Source organism: Phaseolus vulgaris, chromosome 8, assembly GCF_051622355.1.
Source record: "Phaseolus vulgaris cultivar YP4 chromosome 8, ASM5162235v1, whole genome shotgun sequence".
Lineage (NCBI taxonomy): Eukaryota > Viridiplantae > Streptophyta > Magnoliopsida > Fabales > Fabaceae > Phaseolus > Phaseolus vulgaris.
In genome coordinates this window covers 37,745,185-37,766,107 of record NC_143505.1, presented here as the reverse complement: position 1 = coordinate 37,766,107, position 20,923 = coordinate 37,745,185, and the positions used below count along the sequence as shown (strand labels likewise).

General features: G+C 41.1%; 1 protein-coding gene across 1 annotated transcript; it reads left to right on the top strand.

Moving 5' to 3' along the window:
• Positions 1-328: 328 nt before the first annotated feature.
• LOC150025574 (uncharacterized) lies at positions 329-20,156 on the top strand. Its single transcript, XM_090294107.1, has 2 exons — positions 329-1,383; positions 20,117-20,156. The coding sequence occupies exons 1-2, from the start codon at positions 329-331 to the stop codon at positions 20,154-20,156; spliced, it is 1,095 nt and encodes a 364-aa protein (XP_090150233.1).
• The last annotated feature ends 767 nt before the right edge of the window (positions 20,157-20,923 follow it).

The window sequence follows — 20,923 nt, the reverse complement described above, 5'->3', positions numbered from 1 at the left end:
ATCACACGAATTGAAATTAAGGTTTGTTGTTTTTGTGTTACACTGCTTTTCAATCTGATATCTGTGTGTGTGCATCTAGAAATTTTATCTGCATAATTTTGAGATTAACCTTGCTGAATTAAAAGCTTTTCAAACAAAAACAGTGCTGAAATAAATCTGTTCATTTTTACATAAATCGATTTATTTTCTGTAAAACTGGGTTAAACACTGTTTCTGCGAAGAAGTTTTAAAAGGTCAATTCACCCCCCCTCTTGAACTTTGGCACTATTAAACCCAACAATTGGTATCAGGAGCTGGGACTTGTAGTTTAATCAAGTTGTTTGTAAAAATGTCTGAGTTTAATGTGCTTTTTGCTGAGGGTTCTGCTGTAAATAGACCACCTATGTTTAATGGATTGAATTATGCATTTTGGAAAGTCAGAATGAGAATTTTTATGGAATCCATTGATGCATTAATTTGGGAAGCTGTGGTCAATGGACCTTATGTGCCAATGCAGATTGTCAAAGATGAACAAGTTGAAAAGCCAAGATCAGAGTGGAGTGATACTGAAAGGAGAAAAGCTCAACATGATCTGGTGGCCAAGAATATCATAACTTCTGCATTGACAATGGACGAGTTCTTCAGAATATCTCAATGTAAGTCAGCAAAGGAGATGTGGGAAGTCTTAGAAGTGACTCATGAAGGGACTGAGGATGTAAAAAGGTCAAGGAAACATGCACTCATCCAAGAGTATGAGCTGTTCAGAATGCAACCCGGAGAGAACATTGCTGATGTGCAAAAGAGATTCACCCACATTGTGAATCACCTCACAGGCTTGGGAAAAGAATTTGATAAAGAGGAGCTCAACATAAAGATACTGAAGTGCCTCGACAGAAGCTGGCAACCAAAGGTGACAGCTATCTCTGAAAGCCGTGATCTGTCAAAATTGGGAACTACTGCACTGTTTGGAAAGCTGATGGAGCATGAGTTAGAGCTTAAAAGACTTAAAGAACAGGAAACAACAGAGAGGAAACCCAAAGGTTTGGCACTGAAAGCAACTGAATTGGATGAGATCAAGGAAGAAAAGGAAGATGCTGAAGATGATGATACAATCAACCTTCTTACAAAAAGATTCAGCAAATTTCTGAGGAAGAAAAGCAAAAATAGGAACCAGCAGAAAAGAAGGTATCCTAAACCTAATGATTTAAATTCCTCTAAATATACTTGCTTTGGATGTGGCAAAACAGGGCATATCAAAACAGATTGTCCAGACAATCAAACAAGGGACAAATCTGCCAGCAGGAAATTTGAAAGGAACAAAGGAAGAAGAGCCTACATCTCATGGGAGGAAAATGAAGTTTCCTCAACCAGCAGTTCTTCAACAGAAGATGAGGAGAACAATCTGTGTTTTATGATGAAGGATGAGGAGTCAAGCTCTGAATCAGTAAGTAATTTCTCTGCTGATTCTGATAACTATGATGATTTGCTTGCTGCCTTCAAGGAAACACATGAGGAAGCCAATAGGCTAGCTGTAATATGCAATAAGCTGCAAAAGGTGAATAATGTGCTTGCACCTAAAGTAAAAACACTTGAAGAAGAATTGCATAAGGCCAAAACAGATTTGGTAAGCCTTGAACTGACTTGCTTGCATGCCTCTATTAAAAACTGTGAAAACTGCAAAAGATTGGAAAAACAAGTGGAATATTTGCTGAAAACCCTTTCCAATTTCACCAAGGGAAGAGAAAACCTTGAGTCTCTCCTTGGATCACAGAATGCTGTTTTCAATAAGAATGGACTTGGTTATACCCCTGGAAATACAACCAATGTCAAAAAGCTTTCAAGTTTTTTTGTTCCAGCAAAATCAGTTTTTTCAGCTTTTAACAGTGGCAAAAAGGCATCTCATGTAACCTGTTTTTACTGCATGAAATCTGGTCATACATCTAGGTCTTGCATTGCTAGAAAACATCTTGTGCCTAAGAACTTAGCTAAATGGCTACCAAAGAGAAGGTGTTAATCTGTGCTGGACCCTATACTGAAAAGGGTACCATTTGTATATTTTTATTCTGTTTTGCAGATTGGAAGCAAGAAAAACCAATGGTACTTGGACAGTGGCTGTTCCAAGCATATGACTGGAGATCTTACAAAGTTCACCAGCTTAAAGCTCAAAGCAGAAGGACATGTGACCTATGGTGACAATAACCGAGGGAGAATTTTGGGCAGAGGAACTGTTGGAACAGGAAACTCAACAACCATTGAGAATGTGCTTTATGTAGAAGGACTTAAGCATAGTCTTCTCAGCATAAGTCAGCTTTGTGACAAAGGATAGAAAGTGAATTTTGAGTCAAGTGGCTGCACAATCTCAAGTAATTCATCTAGTAAGGCATTGTTTACTGGTAAGAGAGTGAATAACATTTACTTGTTGAATATCATGGAAACTAACTCTTCAAATGAGTGCTTGCTGTCCAGAAGTGATGAGTCTTGGTTGTGGCACAGGAGGTTAGCTCACATACACACAAATCACTTGAATAAATTGAAATCTAAAGATTTAGTTTCTGGTTTGCCTAACATTAAATTTCAGGATAACAGGCTTTGTGATGCTTGTGTGAAAGGTAAACAAATCAAATCCTCTTTCAAGTTAAAGGATATTGTCTCTACAAAAAATCCATTGGATGTGTTGCATATGGACTTATTTGGTCCATCTAGAGTTGCTAGCTTGGCTGGAAATTTGTATGCTTTAGTTGTTGTGGATGATTACTCTAGATTTACATGGACTCTATTTCTTGCACATAAACATGATGCTTATTCTGCTTTTAAGAGATTAGCAAAAATTCTGCAAAATGAAAATGGTTGCTGCATTAAATCAATTCGAAGTGATCATGGGGGAGAGTTTCAAAATGCTAAGTTTGAGAGGTTCTGTGAGAAGCATGGGATAGCTCATACCTTCTCAGCCCCTAGGACACCCCAACAAAATGGTGTAGTTGAAAGGAAAAATAGATCACTAGAGGAACTTGCTAGAACTATGTTAAATGAATCTAAGCTTCCTAAGTACTTTTGGGCTGATGCTGTTAATACTGCAGGTTATGTCTTAAATAGGACCTTAATAAGACCAATTCTTAAGAAAACCCCATATGAACTGTATAAGGGCAGAAAACCTAGTGTAAGCCACCTTAGAGTATTTGGGTGTAAATGCTTTGTATTGAATAATGGCAAAGAAAATCTTGGTAAGTTTGATGCTAAATCTGATAAAGGTGTGCACATTGGTTATGCTTTGAATGGTCATGCATATAGAGTCTTCAATAAAAGGTTGCTCATAGTAGAAGAATCGATGCATGTTGTTTTTGATGAAACTGATCATAGCCTATCTAAAACTGCTGATGAACCTGACAGTAATGAATTTAAATCTGTTTTAAATCAAAATGAATCGATTCATTTTGATACTGTTGATACACATGCTATACAAGAATCTACTGCAGCTGCAGGTTTGCCAAAAGAGTGGAAAACCCCAAGAGACTTAACCCTTGATAATGTCATTGGGAACATTGAGAAAGGAGTATCAACTAGAAAATCCTTGAACAATTTCTGTGAAGCAATGGCCTTTGTATCTCAAGTTGAACCCAAGAATTTGAAGGAAGCTCTCAAGGACAGTAACTGGATTTTAGCTATGCAAGAGGAACTGAATCAGTTTGCTCTTAATGAGGTCTGGACTCTTGTTCCTAGAATACCTGAGATGAATGTGATTGGAACAAAATGGGTATTTAGAAACAAAATGGATGAGCATGGAGTGATTACCAGAAACAAGGCTAGGCTTGTAGCTAAAGGGTACAATCAAGAAGAAGGAATAGACTATGATGAGACATATGCACCAGTGGCTCGGTTAGAAGCTGTTAGACTGCTGCTTGCCTTCTCCTGCATCAAAGGGTTCAAGCTATTTCAAATGGACGTGAAGAGTGCCTTTCTAAATGGCTATATAAATGAAGAGGTATTTGTCTCACAACCACCAGGTTTTGAAGACCATCAACATCCAGAATATGTGTTCAAACTCCAAAAGGCCCTCTATGGACTCAAGCAAGCTCCTAGGCAATGGTATGAGAGGCTAAGTGATTTTCTCACCTCTCAAGGCTATGACAGAGGCACATCAGATAAGACCTTGTTCATTAAGAAGAAAGGAGATGACTCAATTCTAGTCCAAGTATATGTGGATGACATCATTTTTGGATCAAACAATGTAGAATTGTGTGAAGCTTTCGTGAAAGTCATGAAGAGTGAGTTTGAAATGTCAATGATGGGTGAGTTGAACTATTTTCTAGGCTTGCAGGTCAAACAACTCAAGGATGGCATTTTCTTGAGTCAAGCAAAGTATTGCAAGGATTTGCTGAAGAAATTTGAAATGGACAAGTGTAAACCAATCAGCACACCCTTCTCAACAAGCTGTCATTTGGATCATGATGAAGCTGGAATTTCTGTTGATGAAACCAAATACAGAGGACTAATAGGATCACTGCTGTATCTCACTGCCAGCAGGCCAGATATAATGTTTGCAGTGTGCATGTGTGCAAGGTTTCAATCTGCTCCTAAAGAATCACACTACAATGCTGTCAAAAGGATTTTGAAGTATTTGCAAGGAACTAAAGAAGTTGGCTTGTGGTATCCAGGTAATATTTCATTAAGCTTAACTGGTTATTCTGATTCAGATTTTGCAGGTTGCAAAATTGATAGGAAGAGCACAAGTGGAACCTGTCATTTGCTTGGATCAAGCTTGATCTCATGGCAATGCAAAAAGCAGGCTTGTGTAGCTCTTTCCACTGCTGAAGCAGAATACATTGCAGCAGGGAGTTGCTGTGCTCAAACTATATGGCTAAGACAACAATTGAATGATTTTGGTATCTCACTTAATCATATACCTCTGCTGTGTGATAATACAAGTGCAATCAACTTAACCAAAAATCCTGTCATGCATTCAAGAACCAAACACATTGAAATAAGGCATCATTTTCTAAGGGAACACATATCTAATGGAACATGTGATATTAAGTTCATTGGTACTGATTTACAACTTGCTGATTTGTTCACAAAACCATTAGCCAAAGATAGATTTAATTTTCTGCTAAATGAATTGGGTATTATAAATGTCAATTGTACCTAGCAGTGAAAAATTAAATCGGTTTATTCGCAATTAAATGTGTTTATTTTCTGCACTGATACGCATTGATGACTAGGAAAGAGAAATTCTGATCTTTGACTGCTTTACTGACTTAGTGGGCATTAACCTCTGTACCTTTGACGGTTTTGGTCATGGTTATGTAACCGATTTGATGGTTTGGGTGCTCAATAAGAATTTGAGTGTATGCATCGTGACCCTAAAGATTTGGTGCTTATTTTCAAAGATACTCTGCACAAAATTCAGAAGCATAAAATCTTCATGCATATCTTCTCATAACTGCCATATCAATCCATTTATTCTGCTATAAATCTGTGTGAATACTTGCTACCCACATTGGCCATTCTCTTTCTATTCTCACCATTTGAAATCAAGGAAAGAATTCAGGTTACCATGGCTTCGTCTTCAAGACAAAAACAGAAAGGCAAGGGAAAGCAAACCACTTCTCAAGGTGTGTTAGAAGGATGGTTCGCTGGAAATGAAGAAGGCATCAATGCCTACATTCATGAAACAAGCAGGAAGCAGATCAACATACCCAAGGTGCTGGATTTCAACTGGCTGAAATCTGAAAAACTGGTAGAAACAAGGGCTGTGTTGAAGCACCAGAAACTGAAAAAGATGCTGGAATTAACGGGTAATGTCTATCCTGACTTGGTTAAGGTGTTTTATACTAACCTCACATTGGATGGGAAGAATGTTGTCTCTTATGTGAAAGGGACAAAGATGAAGATCACAAGTGAGGTGTGGAATTCTGTGGCTGGAATAAAATATGCTGGACTGAAAGTAGGGAAAGGGAACACCAGTGGAATTTCAGAATTCAACAAGCTGCAATATTACAAAAGTTGCATGAGGAATCCTACAGAAAGCATAAACAGATTCCATGCAGGGCATTTGAACCTCACTCCACGTCTAGTTGCATACATCATAGCTTGGCAACTGATTCCAAGAGGAACAAACTATGCTGTCCTACATGAAGAGGATCTAATTCTCCTATATTGCATCATGAACCAGATTAAGGTAAACTGGGTGTTCATTGTCAACGAACACATGCTCAAGTCAAAAAGGTTGGCTGATTACAGGTTTCCCTATGCTATTCTTGTTTCCAAATTAATTGATTACTTTGGTATTGATGTTACAAATGAGAGAAATGACCCTATCAAAGCTGTAAGTGAGATTGATACTTCAACTCTCACCAAAATGGGTTTCCACAAGATTGAAAACAAGTGGGTGGTCCTCAAGGAGAAGGACACTCAAGCAGAACATGAAGATGAGGATGAAGCTATTCCTATGGATGATGACTCTCCTGCTGCCCAATCTGAACATGAGGAAGTTGCTGCAAATGCCATAGTTGCCTATCAAAGTCCAGAATACCGTGGGGAACCAATGTCTATGTTTGAGAGGCAAGTGCTGTACCGTCTTGATGTCATGTCTGCAGAACAAAGGGCACACTTTGAGGCTACTCATGCAAGGTTCCAACACCTTGATCATCAGATTGAAGGAGTTCAGGCACAGCTTGCAGAGCTTTACTACAAGGATCAGTAGTTTTTCTGTTTTTAATGCTTTCCTTATCAGTTTTCAAGTTTATGTAATGTTGACCAATTTGGTTTCCTGGTTCTGAACTATTATGGTTATAATTTCTGCTTTATACCCCTGTATTCCCTATGCTTATATGCTGTTTGATGAATCCAAAGGGGGAGAAAAATAGCTCACCATGCTAGGTGATGCTAGCTGTAACAGGGAGTTAATTCTGCACCTTTAAATCAATTCATATGCTATGCAATACTGCAGTTTTTTTCTGGTTTAAAATCTGGTGCAGTGCAGGTGCCTTTTTGGTTTAAAATCTGGTGCAGTACAAGTGCTTAAAGCAACAAAGCTATGAAGTTTAGCTATGGGGATTTGTCTCCATCAAACAGGGGGAGATTGTTGAAGATGGTTGCTGCCCCTTCAAGATTGTGTTTGATGAAGACTTGTATGTAGTGTTTGATGAAGACATTTATGTACTTTCCATGCTTTTGTGCTTTGCTTTAAGTATGTCTTAGTTAGTGCTTAGAGGTTGTCTAAGAGTAGCTTTTTGCTGAGTAACTCACCTCATAACCACTGGCCATGTGTTAAGAACAAGCATAAGTTTTCTAAAACTGTTTTGCACATGTTTTACACAAAAACACGTTTTACTGCATAAAAATAAATCTGTTCTTTTCTAATAAACAGATTCATTTTCTTCACTGATGCCTTGGCTAAAGTCTTGTAAAAATTGGATTTTGTGCATCAGGTATTTTGACTAAGTCTTCTTCTTTTCAAAACGACTGAGTTTCAAATAGTTAAATCTTCTCTGTTTTCGTTTTGAAAAATAAATCTGTTCATCTGTAAATGAATAGATTCTTTTTGCCTCTGGTGCCATGTCATGCTTAAACGTTTTTCAATTTTATCTCAGCACCAGAAGGGTTGACTAAGTCTCTTCACTTAACAGATTCTCTAACTGCTTTTTGAAAATAAATCTGTTCATTTTATTTTCAATCTGTTCATTTTATAACAGCTTTAACTGTTTTTCAAAAATCTGTTATAAGCTGGCTTTCTATAAAATGCAAACTTGTTTTCTGAGCTCAATAACGATTCAAACAGTTTATACATTAGCAAAAACAAGTTTTGACAGCAGAGAGTTAAGTGTTTTCAAGAATTAGCATTTGTTCTTCAAAGATTTCGAAAATCACAAAGTGCTTATTCTTGGTTTGGTTCCAAAAGCTTGGTGTGAGGTGCAGCTACTGTTCTAGCAATCTTGCCTACTGGTTTAAGGCTGATCTTTGTTACCTCAATCAGGTGTAGTCGTTTCACTTCTTATTACTTGTAAAAGTTTGGTTGAATCCTCTTCTTGATAGGTGTTCTTGGAGAGTGGATGTGTGTGTATGAGTGCTGAAATAGGTTTTTTCAGCAACAGTACCTAAGTTCTTGTAGGTTTCAAGAACAGTGGGAAGTGTACTTGATTGTACTGTGTGCTAGTGAATTCCACCTGTTGTTGGTGAAGACTGGATGTAGCTCAGGTTGAGTGAACCAGTATAATTGCTTGTGTTCATTCTCTCTCTCTCTCTGCAATTTCGTTTCTGCATAATTGATAAAACAGCAAAGAAATAAATCTGTTCAATTGAAAATAAATCTGTTCTTTCTGGGCACTGTGCATACTGTTCTTGATTTCTGAAAAAGGTGGTTGAATCTGATAAGAACGTATACAATCTGCTAAAACCATTGGAACAGATTGACTGTGATAGGCTGTTTAAGAAACTGTCAATGCTATTAATTGAACCTTAAACAAATTGCTTAAAGTTGAAGCTTGCTGTGTTGTGATTCATTGTTCTTGATTTCTGAAAAACTGTTTGGTTTCAATAAGAACACTGATAATCTGCTAAAGGCTAATAAAACAGGTTGTGTGTAATAGGTTGTCTCATTAATTGTCAAGCCCTTAACTGAACCTAAATCACACGAATTGAAATTAAGGTTTGCTGTTTTTGTGTTACACTGCTTTTCAATCTTATATCTGTGTGTGTGCATCTGGAAATTTTATCTGCATAATTTTGAGATTAACCTTGCTGAATTAAAAGCTTTTCAAACAAAAACAGTGCTGAAATAAATCTGTTCATTTTTACATAAATCGATTTATTTTCTGTAAAACTAGGTTAAACACTGTTTCTGCGAAGAAGTTTTAAAAGGTCAATTCACCCCCCCTCTTGAACTTTGGCACTATTAAACCCAACACATTTCACCATTCTTCCTGCAACGTCAGGCTTCTTCAAGACCTTCTGGATGGGCATGTCAGTCATCACCAGTATTGTGAAACTGTGGAAGTAGTGGCGCAACCTCCTCGCCGAAAACACCACCGCCAGCGCAGCCTTCTCCAGGGCCTGATACCTCGTTTCTGGGCCCTGCAACACTTTACTCACGAAATAAATAGGCTTCTGAGCCTGGTCTTGGTCCTGGGTGAGCACGGCGCTCACCGCCCTCTCAGCCACCGCGAAATACAATCTGAGAGGGGTTCCCGCCAGTGGTTTGCACAGAACCGGCGGGCTCGCCAAATATTCCTTCAGCTTGACGAAAGCTTCCTCGCACTCTTTCGTCCAAGCGAACTTGTTATTGCGCCGCAGACACTGGAAATAGGGATGCCCCTTTTCTCCGCTTGCTGACACGAAGCGGGATAGTGCTGCCATCCGACCTGTCAGCTGCTGGACCTCTTTTACTGTAGCCGGGCTTCTCATCGCCAAGATGGCGGCACATTTGTCCGGATTGGCTTCTATTCCTCTTTCAGTCAAGAGAAAACCCAAAAATTTTCCAGCCTCCACGCCGAAAATGCATTTCTCCGGGTTGAGCTTCAACTTGAACTTGGCGATCGTCGTGAACAATTCTTCCAAGTCTGCAACGTGCTTGCTTTTCTCCTGCGAGGTCACGACCATGTCATCGACGTAAGCTTGCACGTTCCTTCCCAGCATTGGTGCAAGTACTCGGTCCATCAGCCTCTGGTACGTGGCCCCCGCATTCTTCAGCCCAAACGGCATCACCTTATAGCAGTAGCACGACCTCTCCGTCATGAAGGCTGTTTTTTCTTCATCCATGGGATGCATCTTGATCTGATTATAGCCCGAGAAGGCGTCCAGGAAACTCAGCAGCTTGCACCCTGCAGCACTATCAACCAGGGCATCAATGCTTGGTAAAGGATACGAATCCTTTGGGCAAGCCTTATTCAGGTCGGTGAAATCGACGCACATGCGCCATTTCCCGTTGCTCTTCTTCACCAGCACGACATTCGCCAACCACTCAGGGTACTGGACTTCCCTGACGTGGCCTGCAGCGAGGAGTTTCTGGGTCTCATCCTTGATCGCCTGCCTCCTCTCTTCATTAAATTTCCTCCTTCTTTTCCGCACCGGTCTCACCATGTTGTCCATCGCCAGATGATGGCACAAGAAGTCGGGATCGATTCCGGGCATGTCCGAAGCGGACCAGGCAAACGCATCCAGATGCCGTTCGATCACCTTGGCGATCTGGTCCTGGAGATCGACCCCCAAAGATCTTCCGAGCTTGAAAACTTTCCCCCCGATCTCCTTCTCGAGCCACTGCTCGACGGGCTTGGGCCTTGATTCTCTGGCGATCACTGCCTTGGCGATTCCGAGTTCCCTTGCTTCCTCCGGGCGATTCCGCGCCTCTTCCTCCTCTTGGGCAGCATTCCCCTCCCCCAGCTCAGCATCTACCATCTCTACGTCCCTTCCGGCGGCCTCCTCCATTATCGGCGGTCTGGGCTTCACACCGGGCGGTGGGGTGGTTGTGACATAGCTCACCGATCTTTTATTTTTCAGGCTATTCTCATAGGACCTTTTCGCTTCCTTCTGATCAGACTTTATCGTGATTACCACCCCTTCCATGGACGGCAGCTTCACCTTCATGTGCCGAGTCGATGGAATTGCGCCTATCCTGTTAAGGGTGGGCCTTCCCAGCAGGATGTTATATGCTGAAGGGGCGTTTACGATGAGGTACTTGATTTTCTCCGTCCTCGACCCAGCCTCATCGGTAAACGTGGTTCTCAGCTCAATGTACCCCCTGACTTCCACCTGGTCGCCAGCGAACCCATACAAGCACCCTCCTTAGGGCCTTAGCTGGTCAAGGGGCAATTCTAGCTGCGTGAAAGTCGGCCAGAACATCACGTCTGCCGAACTTCCTTGGTCCACCCGAACTCGGTGAACCTTCCTCCCCGCCGTGATCAACGAAATAACAATGGGATCATTGTCGTGAGGCACAACGTCCCGAAGATCCTGCTTGGTGAACGTAATGTCCACTTCGGGCGAGTGATCTTCAAACATGTCCACCGACATCACCGATCGCGCGTACTTTTTCCTCTGCGATGCGGTGCATCCACCACCTGAGAAACCCCCTGCAATGGTGTGGATCTCCCCATGGATAGGCATCTCGTGTTGCTGGGCTTCTCCCCCTGCCGGCTGGGAACTCGACGCTCCTCCGGTCCTTCTGTCCAGCAGATAGTCGTTTAGGAACCCGCTCTTAACCAGATCGTCGAGCTGGTACCCTAAAGACAAACACGAGTCCAGGTTGTGGCCAAAGCACTGGTGGAACTCGCACCAGACATCCGGCTTCGACCCTAGCACCTTGTCGCCCACCTTCTCGGGCGCCTTCAACCTAGCAGATATGTTAGGGATAGCGATCAGGTCCGCTAGTCCCATGACGAATTTGTGCTTAGGCGGGCGATTGTATTCCCGACGTGCTGGTTGTTGGCGTGCTGGCGGCTGGCGCGCTTGGCTTCTTCCCTTGTTTCTCCTATCGTAAGGATAGCGAGTCCTTTGATCCTTTCTGGCCGCCGCTGCCGTTTCCAGCACCCTCTGTGGCTGGACCCTGGTCTGGGCGCGTGGCCTGACGGGAGCCACACTGCCTCTCTTCTCGGCGACCTCACTCTCGTCGGCGATGTGAGCCACCGCAAGTCGCCTGACTTCAGCAAACGTCGCTGGATGAGCCCTGATCAAGGCTTCGCAGAATGGCCCTGGCTGCACGCCCTTCTTGAAGGCATAAACCAGCATTTCTTCATCCTTGGCCGGCGATCTGACCATCTGTGCTCCGAAGCGATTGAGGTAGTCTCTGAGGGACTCCCCATGGTACTGCCTTATATCAAACAAATCATAGGACACTCTGGGCGGTGCCTTGTTCACAATATACTGCTCGACAAAGATTTTCGAGAATTGCTGAAAATTAGTTATGTGGCCATTAGGCAGGCTCACAAACCACTCCATCGCCGTTCCCTGGAGCGTGCTCACGAACATCTTACAATAGACAGCATCCGACCCCCCTGACAGCATCATCTGTGTGTGGAACGTGGTCAGATGAGCCTCTAGATCTTCCACGCCAGTAAAAACAGCTTTAACCGGGACCACGCTCGTGGGAATTGGCGTGTCGGTAATCGCCTGAATGAAAGGCATTGGGAAAACACGAGGCGGCGTCGACGGTGCCACCTCTTCAGCGGAAGAACGAACCTGCTGCTCCTGAAGAGCTCGACGTAGCTCCTCAGCTACCTTGCTGAGCTCCTCGTTTCTGGCGCGAGAGGCGACCAGGTCTTCATGTATCCTTGCCTGCTCGACGCGCGAGGCTTCTACAGTGGCCTGCAATGAGCGCATCATTTCTGCCATCTGCGCCATGGTCATGGCGGCGTCGCCTTCAGCTACGACGGGAGCCACGGGACTGGAACGATTGCTCCTCATCTTTCTCATCAACTTCAGCGAACCACAGAAATACAGCAAATAACACTTCAACCACGAACGAACCAGCGATCAATCGGGGAAAACTCAAGAAACTGCGCAAGAACCCAAAAACACCGCAAACCTTCGCAGAAAACCACCAAAGAACTCGAACCTCCACCAGACAGATTGCGCGCAAGCAACAAAAGACCTCACTCCACCGATTGAAAGACAAACAAACGGCACAAACACAAACTCACCGAACGAAACTCAAAGAAACTGCCAACGACGGTTGCACCAGCACACAACCGCGCAGAGAACCTCGAAAACCTCCACGAACTCGCGCTGTGGATGGGAGCACGTTTTACACGGCCCCACGGTGCGCGCCTGATGATCCTGCCTGTTGACCGGAGCGCTGGAGAATGCCTCGTCAAAGGATCAACGTGCGCGCCGCTTCCCACCTCCGTTCCTCCTCTGGATCTATCTCAAGAACCTGCAAAGAAACGATACGGCGCCGCTGCGGCCGATCGCACTCCGACGCTCAAGTCAGTGACGGTATCACCAAATACTAAGAACTGGAACCGTGCAAATCTCTCTCACAAACAGCTTTGTCACTCGCAAGCGTAAAGTGTATGAACTGAACGTGCGTACCTTAGAAAATCTGTTAGGAACTCTTATATACCTGGTGGTTTTCTCTCTCCTGGCAATTACAGACTTGGACACGTGGCTCGTATCCAACTGTACACGTGCCATCATCTGGAGGCTCCCTGACTTGGCGCTACTTCTACTCTCATTTTGGCTAAGTTACCTGTGCATGGTGCTGCCCAGTGCATAGCTAACTCAGGAGTGCGATCTCTACTGAAACTGGCGAGGTAGGGCCTTCATACACCTTCCCTGTGGTCTCGCCGGCCGCCTTCATAATCTGCTTCTCTTTTAACTTCGGCGATGTGCTTGTTCTGGCGATCTCCGACTTCCTGGTCGCCTGAGTCTGCATCTGGCGACTTCGTCCTCAACCTGGCGATCGCCTATTCTGGTAAGCTGAAGATCGGAACACGCCAACTTAACTATCGGCGACTACACGTGCCTCCCGACTTCCTTCCCAACTGTCAACCTGGCGCCTTGTCAACACGCCTACACTGTAACAGGATGCCACGTCATCGCATCCGACCATCAGGGCGGTACAGGCAGTGTAAGCATCATGTTTATGTGCAAGAAATAGAGTCCATGTAAATCTAGAGTAATCATCCACAACAACTAAAGCATACAAATTTCCAGCCAAGCTAGCAACTCTAGATGGACCAAATAAGTCCATATGTAACACATCCAATGGAATTTTTTGTAGAGACAATATCCTTTAACTTGAAAGAGGATTTGATTTGTTTACCTTTCACACAAGCATCACAAAGCCTGTTGTCCTAAAATTTAATGTTAGGTAAACCAGAAGCTAAATCTTTAGATTTCAATTTATTCAAGTGATTTGTGTGTATGTGAGCTAACCTCCTGTGCCACAGCCAAGACTCATCACTTCTGGACAGCAAACACTCATTTGAAGAGTTAGTTTCCATGATATTCAGCAGATATATGTTATTCACTCTCTTACCAGTAAAGAGTACCTTACTAGATGAATTACTTGAGATTGTGCAGCCTTTTGACCCAAAATTCACTTTGTATCCTTTGTCACAAAGCTGACTTATGCTGAGAAGACTATGCTTGAGTCCTTCTACATAGAGCACATTCTCAATGGTTGTTGAGTTCCTTGTTCGAACAGTGCCTCTGCCCAAAATCCTCCCTCAGTTATTATCACCATAGGTTACATGTCATTCTGCTTTGAGCTTCAAGCTAGTAAACTTTGTAAGATCTCCAGTCATATGCTTGGAACAACCACTGTCCAAGTACCACTGATTTTTCTTGCTACCAATCTGCAAAACAGAATAAAACTGATACAAATGGTACCCATTTCAGTATAGGGTCTAGCACAGATTAAAACCTTCTCTTTGGTAGCCATTTTGCTAAGTTCTTAGGCACAAGATGCTTTCTAGCAATGCAAGACCTAGAGGTATGACCAAATTTCATGCAGTAAAATTAGGTTACATGAGATGCCTTTTTGCCACTGTTAAAAGCTGAAAAAACTGATTTTGCTGGAACAAAAAAACTTGAAAGCTTTTTGACATTGGTTACATTTCCAGGGGTATAACCAAGACCATTCTTATTGAAAACAACATTCTGTGATCCAAGGAGAGACTCAAGGTTTTTTCTTCCCTTGGTGAAATTGGAAAGGTTTTTCAGCAAATACTCCACTTGTTTTTCCAATTTTTTGCAGTTTTCACTGGTTTTAATAGAGGCATGCAAGCATGTTAGTTCAAGGCTTACCAAATCTGTTTTGGCTTTATGCAATTCTTCCTCAAGTGTTTTTACTTTAGGTGCAAGCACATTATTTACCTTTTGCAGCTTATTGCATATTACAGCTAGCCTATTTGCTTCATCATCAGTTTCCTTGAAAGCAGCAAGCAATTGATCATAGTTATCTGAATCCACAGAAAAATCACATACTGAATCAGAGATTGACTCCTCATCCTTCATCATGAAGCACAAATTGTTTTCCTCATCTTCTGTTGAAGAGCTGCTGGTTGAGGATACTTCATTTTCCTCCCATGAGATGTAAGCTCTTCTTCCCTTGTTCCTTTCAAATTTCTTGCTGGCAGATTTTTCCTTTGTTTGATTGTCTGGACAATCTGTTTTGTAATGCCCTGTTTTGCCACAGCCAAAACAAGTATATTTAGAGGAATTTGAATCATTGGGTTTAGGATACCTTCTTTTCTGCTGGTTCCTATTTCTGCTTTTCTTCCTCAGGAATTTGCTGAATCTTTTTGTAAGAAGGCTGATTGTGTCATCATCTTCAGCATCTTCTTTTTCCTCCTTGATCTCATCAAGTTCAGTTGCTTTCAGTGCAAGACCTTTGGGTTTTCTCCCTTTTGTTTCCTGCTCTTTGAGTCTTTTGAGCTCTAGCTCATTAGTTTTCCAAACAGTACAGCAGTTCCCAGCTTTGACAGATCACGACTTTCAGATATGGCAGTCACCTTTGGTTGCCAGCTTCTGTCGAGGCACTTCAATATCTTTATGTTGAGTTCCTCTCTGTCAAATTCTTTTCCCAAACCAGTGAGGTGATTCACAATATGGGTGAACCTTTTCTGCACATCAGCAATGCTCTCCTTGGGCTGCATTCTGAACAGTTCATATTCTTGGATAAGAGCATGTTTTCTTGACCTCTTCACATCTTCAGTACCCTCATGAGTCACTTCTAAGACTTCCCACATCTCCTTAGCTGACTTACATTGAGATATCCTGAAGAACTCATCCATTGTCAATGCAGATGTTATGATGTTCTTGGCCACAAGATCATGTTGAGCCTTCCTCCTTTCGGTCTCATTCCATTCTGATCTTGGCTTTACCACTTCTTCATCCTTGACAACCTGCATTGGCACAGAAGGTCCATTGACCACAGCTTCCCAAATTAATGCATCAATAGATTCCATGAAAATTCTCATTCTAACTTTCCAAAATGCATAATTCATTCCATTGAACATAGGTGGTCTATTAACAGCAGATCCTTCAGCAAAAAGCACATTAAACTCAGACATTATTACAAACAAACTTGATTAAAATACAAGTCCTAGCTCTTGATACCAATTGTTGGGTTTAATAGTGCCAAAGTTCAAGAGGGGGGTGAATTGACCTTTTAAAACTTTCTCGCAGAAACAGTGTTTAACACAGTTTACAAAAAATAAATCGATTTATGTGAAAATGAACAGATTTATTTCAACACTGTTTTTGTTTGAAAAGCGTTTATACAGCAAGGTTAATCACAAGATTATGCATATAGATTTTCCAGATGCACACACACACTTATATTAGAACGAAAACCAGTGAAACACAAAACAGCAAACTTCAATTTTAAGAAAGTGATTAAGGTTCAATTTGTAGCATGCCAATTAATTGAGTAACCTTTACAATCAACCTGTTCCTGTGGCTTTTAACAAACTATGAGTGTTCTTCTTGATATCAAACAGTTTTCCAGAAATTAAGAACAATGAATCACAGAACAACAAGCTTCAATTTTAAGCAATTGTTTAAGGTTCAATTAATAGCTTTGACAATTTCTTGAGCAACCTATCACAGTCAATCTGTTCCAGTGACTTTTAACAAATTTTATATGTTCTTATCAGAATCAAACAACAAGCACTTTGTGATTTTCGAAATCTTTGAAGAACAAATGCTAATCCTTTGTAAACTCTTAATTCTCTGTTGTCAAAACTTGTTTTTGCAAATGTATGAACGATGTTTAAACTCAGAAACGAGTTTTCATTTTATAGAAAACCAACTTATAACTGAATTTTGAAAAATAGTTAAAGCTGTTATAAAATGAACAGATTGAAAATAAAATGAACAGATTTATTTTCAAAAGCAGTTAGAGAATTTGTTAAGTGAGGAGACTTAGTCAACCATTCTGCTGCTGAGATAAAACTGAAAATCGTTTAAGCTTGACATGGCACCAGAGACAAAAAGAATCTATTCATTTACAGATGAACAGATTTATTTTTCAAAACGAAAACAGAAAAGCTTAACTATTTAAACACAGTCGTTTTGAAAGGTAGAAGACTTAGTCAAAATACATGATGCACAAAATCTAATTTTCACAAGACTTAGCCAAGGCATCAGTGTAAAAATGAATCTGTTTATTTAGAAAATAACAGATTTATTTTTATGCAGTAAACATGTTTTTTGTAAAAACATGTGAAAAACAGTTTAAGAAAACTTATGCTTGTTCTTATCACATGGCCAGTGGTTATGAGGTGAGTTACTCAGCGAAAAGCCCACTCTTAGACAACCTCTAAGCACTACCTAAGACACACTTAAAGCAAAACAAAATACACATGAAATGTACTTAGAAGTCTTCATCAAACACAATCTTGAAGGGACAGCAACCATCTTCAACAATATCAACACAATCTTTGGAGGATTCTCAGAAGGAGGGTGCATCGCCTCCCATCACAAGAAATACGCCAGAGAAGTGATGGAAGTAGAAGCCCAGGAGTCAGACCAGGCCCCCGAGCCTGACCTCATCTTCACCAAGGCCGACTTGTAGGATGTGATTCCGCACGACAATGACCCAGTGGTGATCTCACTGGTGACCGTGGGAAGAAAGGTACACCGCGTCCTCGTCGATAAGGGAAGCTCGACCGACGTGATGTTCTGGTCGACTTTCAACAAATTGTAGCTGTCTCCTGACTAGTTGAGGCCTTACGATGGCTGTCTGTATGGTTTTGTAGGAGACCAGGTAGAAGTGTGTGGACAAGTAGAGTTGAGGACAAACTTCACTAACGACACGACTTCCCGCAGTGCTAACATTAGGTATCTTGTTGTTAATGCTCCCTCAACCTATAACATACTTTTGGGCAGAGCCGCTTTGAACAGGACCGGAGCAGTAGCCTCTTCGAGGCATATGAAGATGAAGTTGCCTTCCCTTGAAGGAACAATGATCACCATCAAGTCTGATAAGAAAGAGGCCAAAAGGTGCTACGAGAACAACCTGAAAAAAAGGAGAAGATGTATGTCGTCACCACTCAACCTCCAAGGGAAGAAGGGGTACCCGTGTCGAGATCGCCCGGGAGAGACGACGCGAGCCCGTAGAAGAGATGGTGGAGATGGAGATCGGGGGCAAGAGGTTCAAGTTTGGAAAGTCCTTAGGCAAAGACCAAATTGTCGAGGTCATAGCACGACACCTAGATGCCTTCGCATGGTTTGCCTCAAACATGCCTGACATCGACCTTGATTTCTTGTGTCATCACCTCACCATGGACCCACAGGTTCGACCTGTCCGCCAGAGGAGGAGGAAGTTCAACGATGAAAGGCGTGAGGTCATCAGGGAGATCCAATACCGAGAGTGGCTGGCGAACGTAGTGTTGGTCAAGAAGGCCAGCGGGAAGTGAAGGATGTGCGTCGACTTCACGAACTTGAACAAAGCATGCCCAAAGGACTCTTATTCGTTGCCTAGTATTGACGCCCTGGTACACAGTGCGTTAGGATGCAAACTTCTTATCTTCCTGGATGCTTTATATGGATATAACCAGATTCGAATGCATCCCAGGGACGAATGCAATACGACGTTCATGACGGAGCTCTCTTGTTACTGTTATAAAGTGATGCCTTTTGGACTCAAGAATGCAGGGGTAACCTATCAGAGGTTGATGGATAGAGTACTCGTGGTCATGTGGTCACCCCCTGATGGAGATAAAAAAGAAGAGGATTTCAGTAATGGAGGAAGAGGCCATCCATCCAAGCATTAAAGTTCTTCCTTCTAGTCTTCTCAAAATTAAAGAAGAAATTAAATAAAGAGAGGATCAAGCCTAAAAGAAGACTACAAACATTCAAGAATGGGCTCCAATTAATATCTCTCTCTGTAGTTTCTTTTGTATAAATTTGTAAAACATATAGGAGTAGTGTTTAGGAAGGTACTAAGAGGGAAACCAAAAAGACACCTCTTTTGTAAGTACCTTAGGCGTTAGTTTTTAGGAAGAAACTAGAAAGTTGTCTCTTCACACTCCTTTAGACGCTAGAATAAAAGGAGTTGGAAAGTGACCTTTCAAAATCTTCTCTTGTAAGCTTCTCTTGTACTTTGTGACCAACCCTCTCTATTATAAAAGAGGGGTGCTTAGGTCTTTGAAATAATAAGATTGATTTTGAGAGTAAAGAACCTCTACCAAATTGGTGAGTGAGTGAGAGAGACTTGTGTCTTTTTCTCTTCTAGTCTTATCTTGAGTGAATTCTTGGGCTCTCAAGTGGCGACAACAACACTCATCTTAAAGCCAACCATCAAGTGGCATGCACATTCCAAGAGCTTCATTCACATAAGTCCATTTTCCCTTCATTCCAAATTACCCATTTTTGTTCTACTTGTTTATTTTCACTTTCAATCGGTGCAATCTCTTCCTTATGATATCCTCTTTCATTTGCTACACTTATATTCAATTTTAATCGGTGCAAATTGGTTGTTCTGGCTATTTTGGTCACGTCCTCCATGGGTATAAATGGTATATGTTGTGTTCTTGAGTTTCTATCCATGGGTTTGTTGTTCAAAATGGGTTTCTATGTGAGTTTGGCTTGGTTACTTGTGTTTTGGTGAGTTCTTGAATGTTAGAACATTGATCCAATTCTTTAAAAGTACCTAATCATATTCCAACTCTTATTGAATCCATAACATATTCATATCATATTCCTATCATGTCATTGGAATCACATCATGTGGTATCATGAGTCTTAGGTGTGTTCTTGTGTATGTTTGAGTTGTTTTGGCACTTTTAATTCAAGAACTTTACATTCTTGTCTTTACTTTCTATTTTAGGTTTATTTTTGGGTATTTCTTGCTGTTTTCTTGTTCTTATTACACTCTGTTTGTGTCATTTTGATTTTTGAATCTCTATAAGTTTTGTCAAAGTCATGTTTCTCCAAAAATGTTATCAATTCTTTGTAGTCCTTTTGTTGATAATTTTGGTTTCTTGATTTTGTTTTGAGTGCAGTTTTATGTGTTTGTTTTCTTGATCTTTTGGTGCTTTTCTTTTTAGATTTTAGTTCTTACTTGTATTTTAGATCTATACAAGTTCTTGAAACATCACTTCTATTATGTCTTTTGAAGTTCTTAATTCTATTTTTCATTCCAGTTAGGTTTCCTCTGTTTTCTTGAAAATGTGCTGACTGTTTCGATTTATTGCAGTTACTGTGATTACTGGAAAATTATGATATTCTGGATTTGAGTTCTTGAGAGTGTTACAAAAAAGTAGAAAAAAGAAGTGCATCAAAATTCAGTATACCAAAAAAATGATAAATGAAATACGTACAGTGTGTAAAATTCTGCTTCTGGAAAAACGGTGATTCGGAAGTATTTTTCAGAAATTTATCACAATTAATTGGCTTACTGTTTTTGAGTGATTCCAGTGCCAACTTTTAGATAACATCTTGAATTTCCAGTGGTTAAAATTTCATATTCCAGCTCGCTTTCTTCAGTTTCAGATAAATCTGTAAAGTCACACACAGTTTACAAAAAAAAATTCCAGTAGTTCTCTTTTTGTTTTCTTCATCTATTATAGTGCTTTTCTTTAGATTTCTTTTGTGTGTCATCTTTTCATCGAGTATCTTATTTTTCTTGATTGTCTTTTCTTCACTATTCTTTGAGTTTGTCATATATCTTGTATTCCTTTTGATATAGTCTTTTCTTGTTTACACCTTTTCTTGACTGTCTTTTATTGTTCTTTAAATTTTGTGGTGTTTTGGCTTTAAGAAAGAGTGGTTTGCTTTGACATATTTCATTTGAGAGTTACCAAAACCTCAAGAGCAGATTAGTTGAGGGAAGTATTCTTTCTTGGAGTGCTTTGAGTGTCTTTAAATTTTCATTACAACACCATCATTGTTCCATTTTCTAACCTTTTTTTTTCTTGATATTGTTTGTTCTTTTTGTTTGTTGTTTTGATTTTGCAATGGCTACCTTATCAAGTGCAGCACCTTATAAACGTCATTCCCATTC

Excerpts from the sequence above, each read along its gene's own strand:
- LOC150025574 (XM_090294107.1), top strand. The coding sequence starts at position 329 with ATGTCTGAGTTTAATGTGCTTTTTGCTGAGGGTTCTGCTGTAAATAGA. Across the intron at positions 1,384-20,116 it reads GAAGATGAGGAGAACAATCT|TTACTGTGATTACTGGAAAA; the intron begins GTGTTTTATGAT and ends GATTTATTGCAG.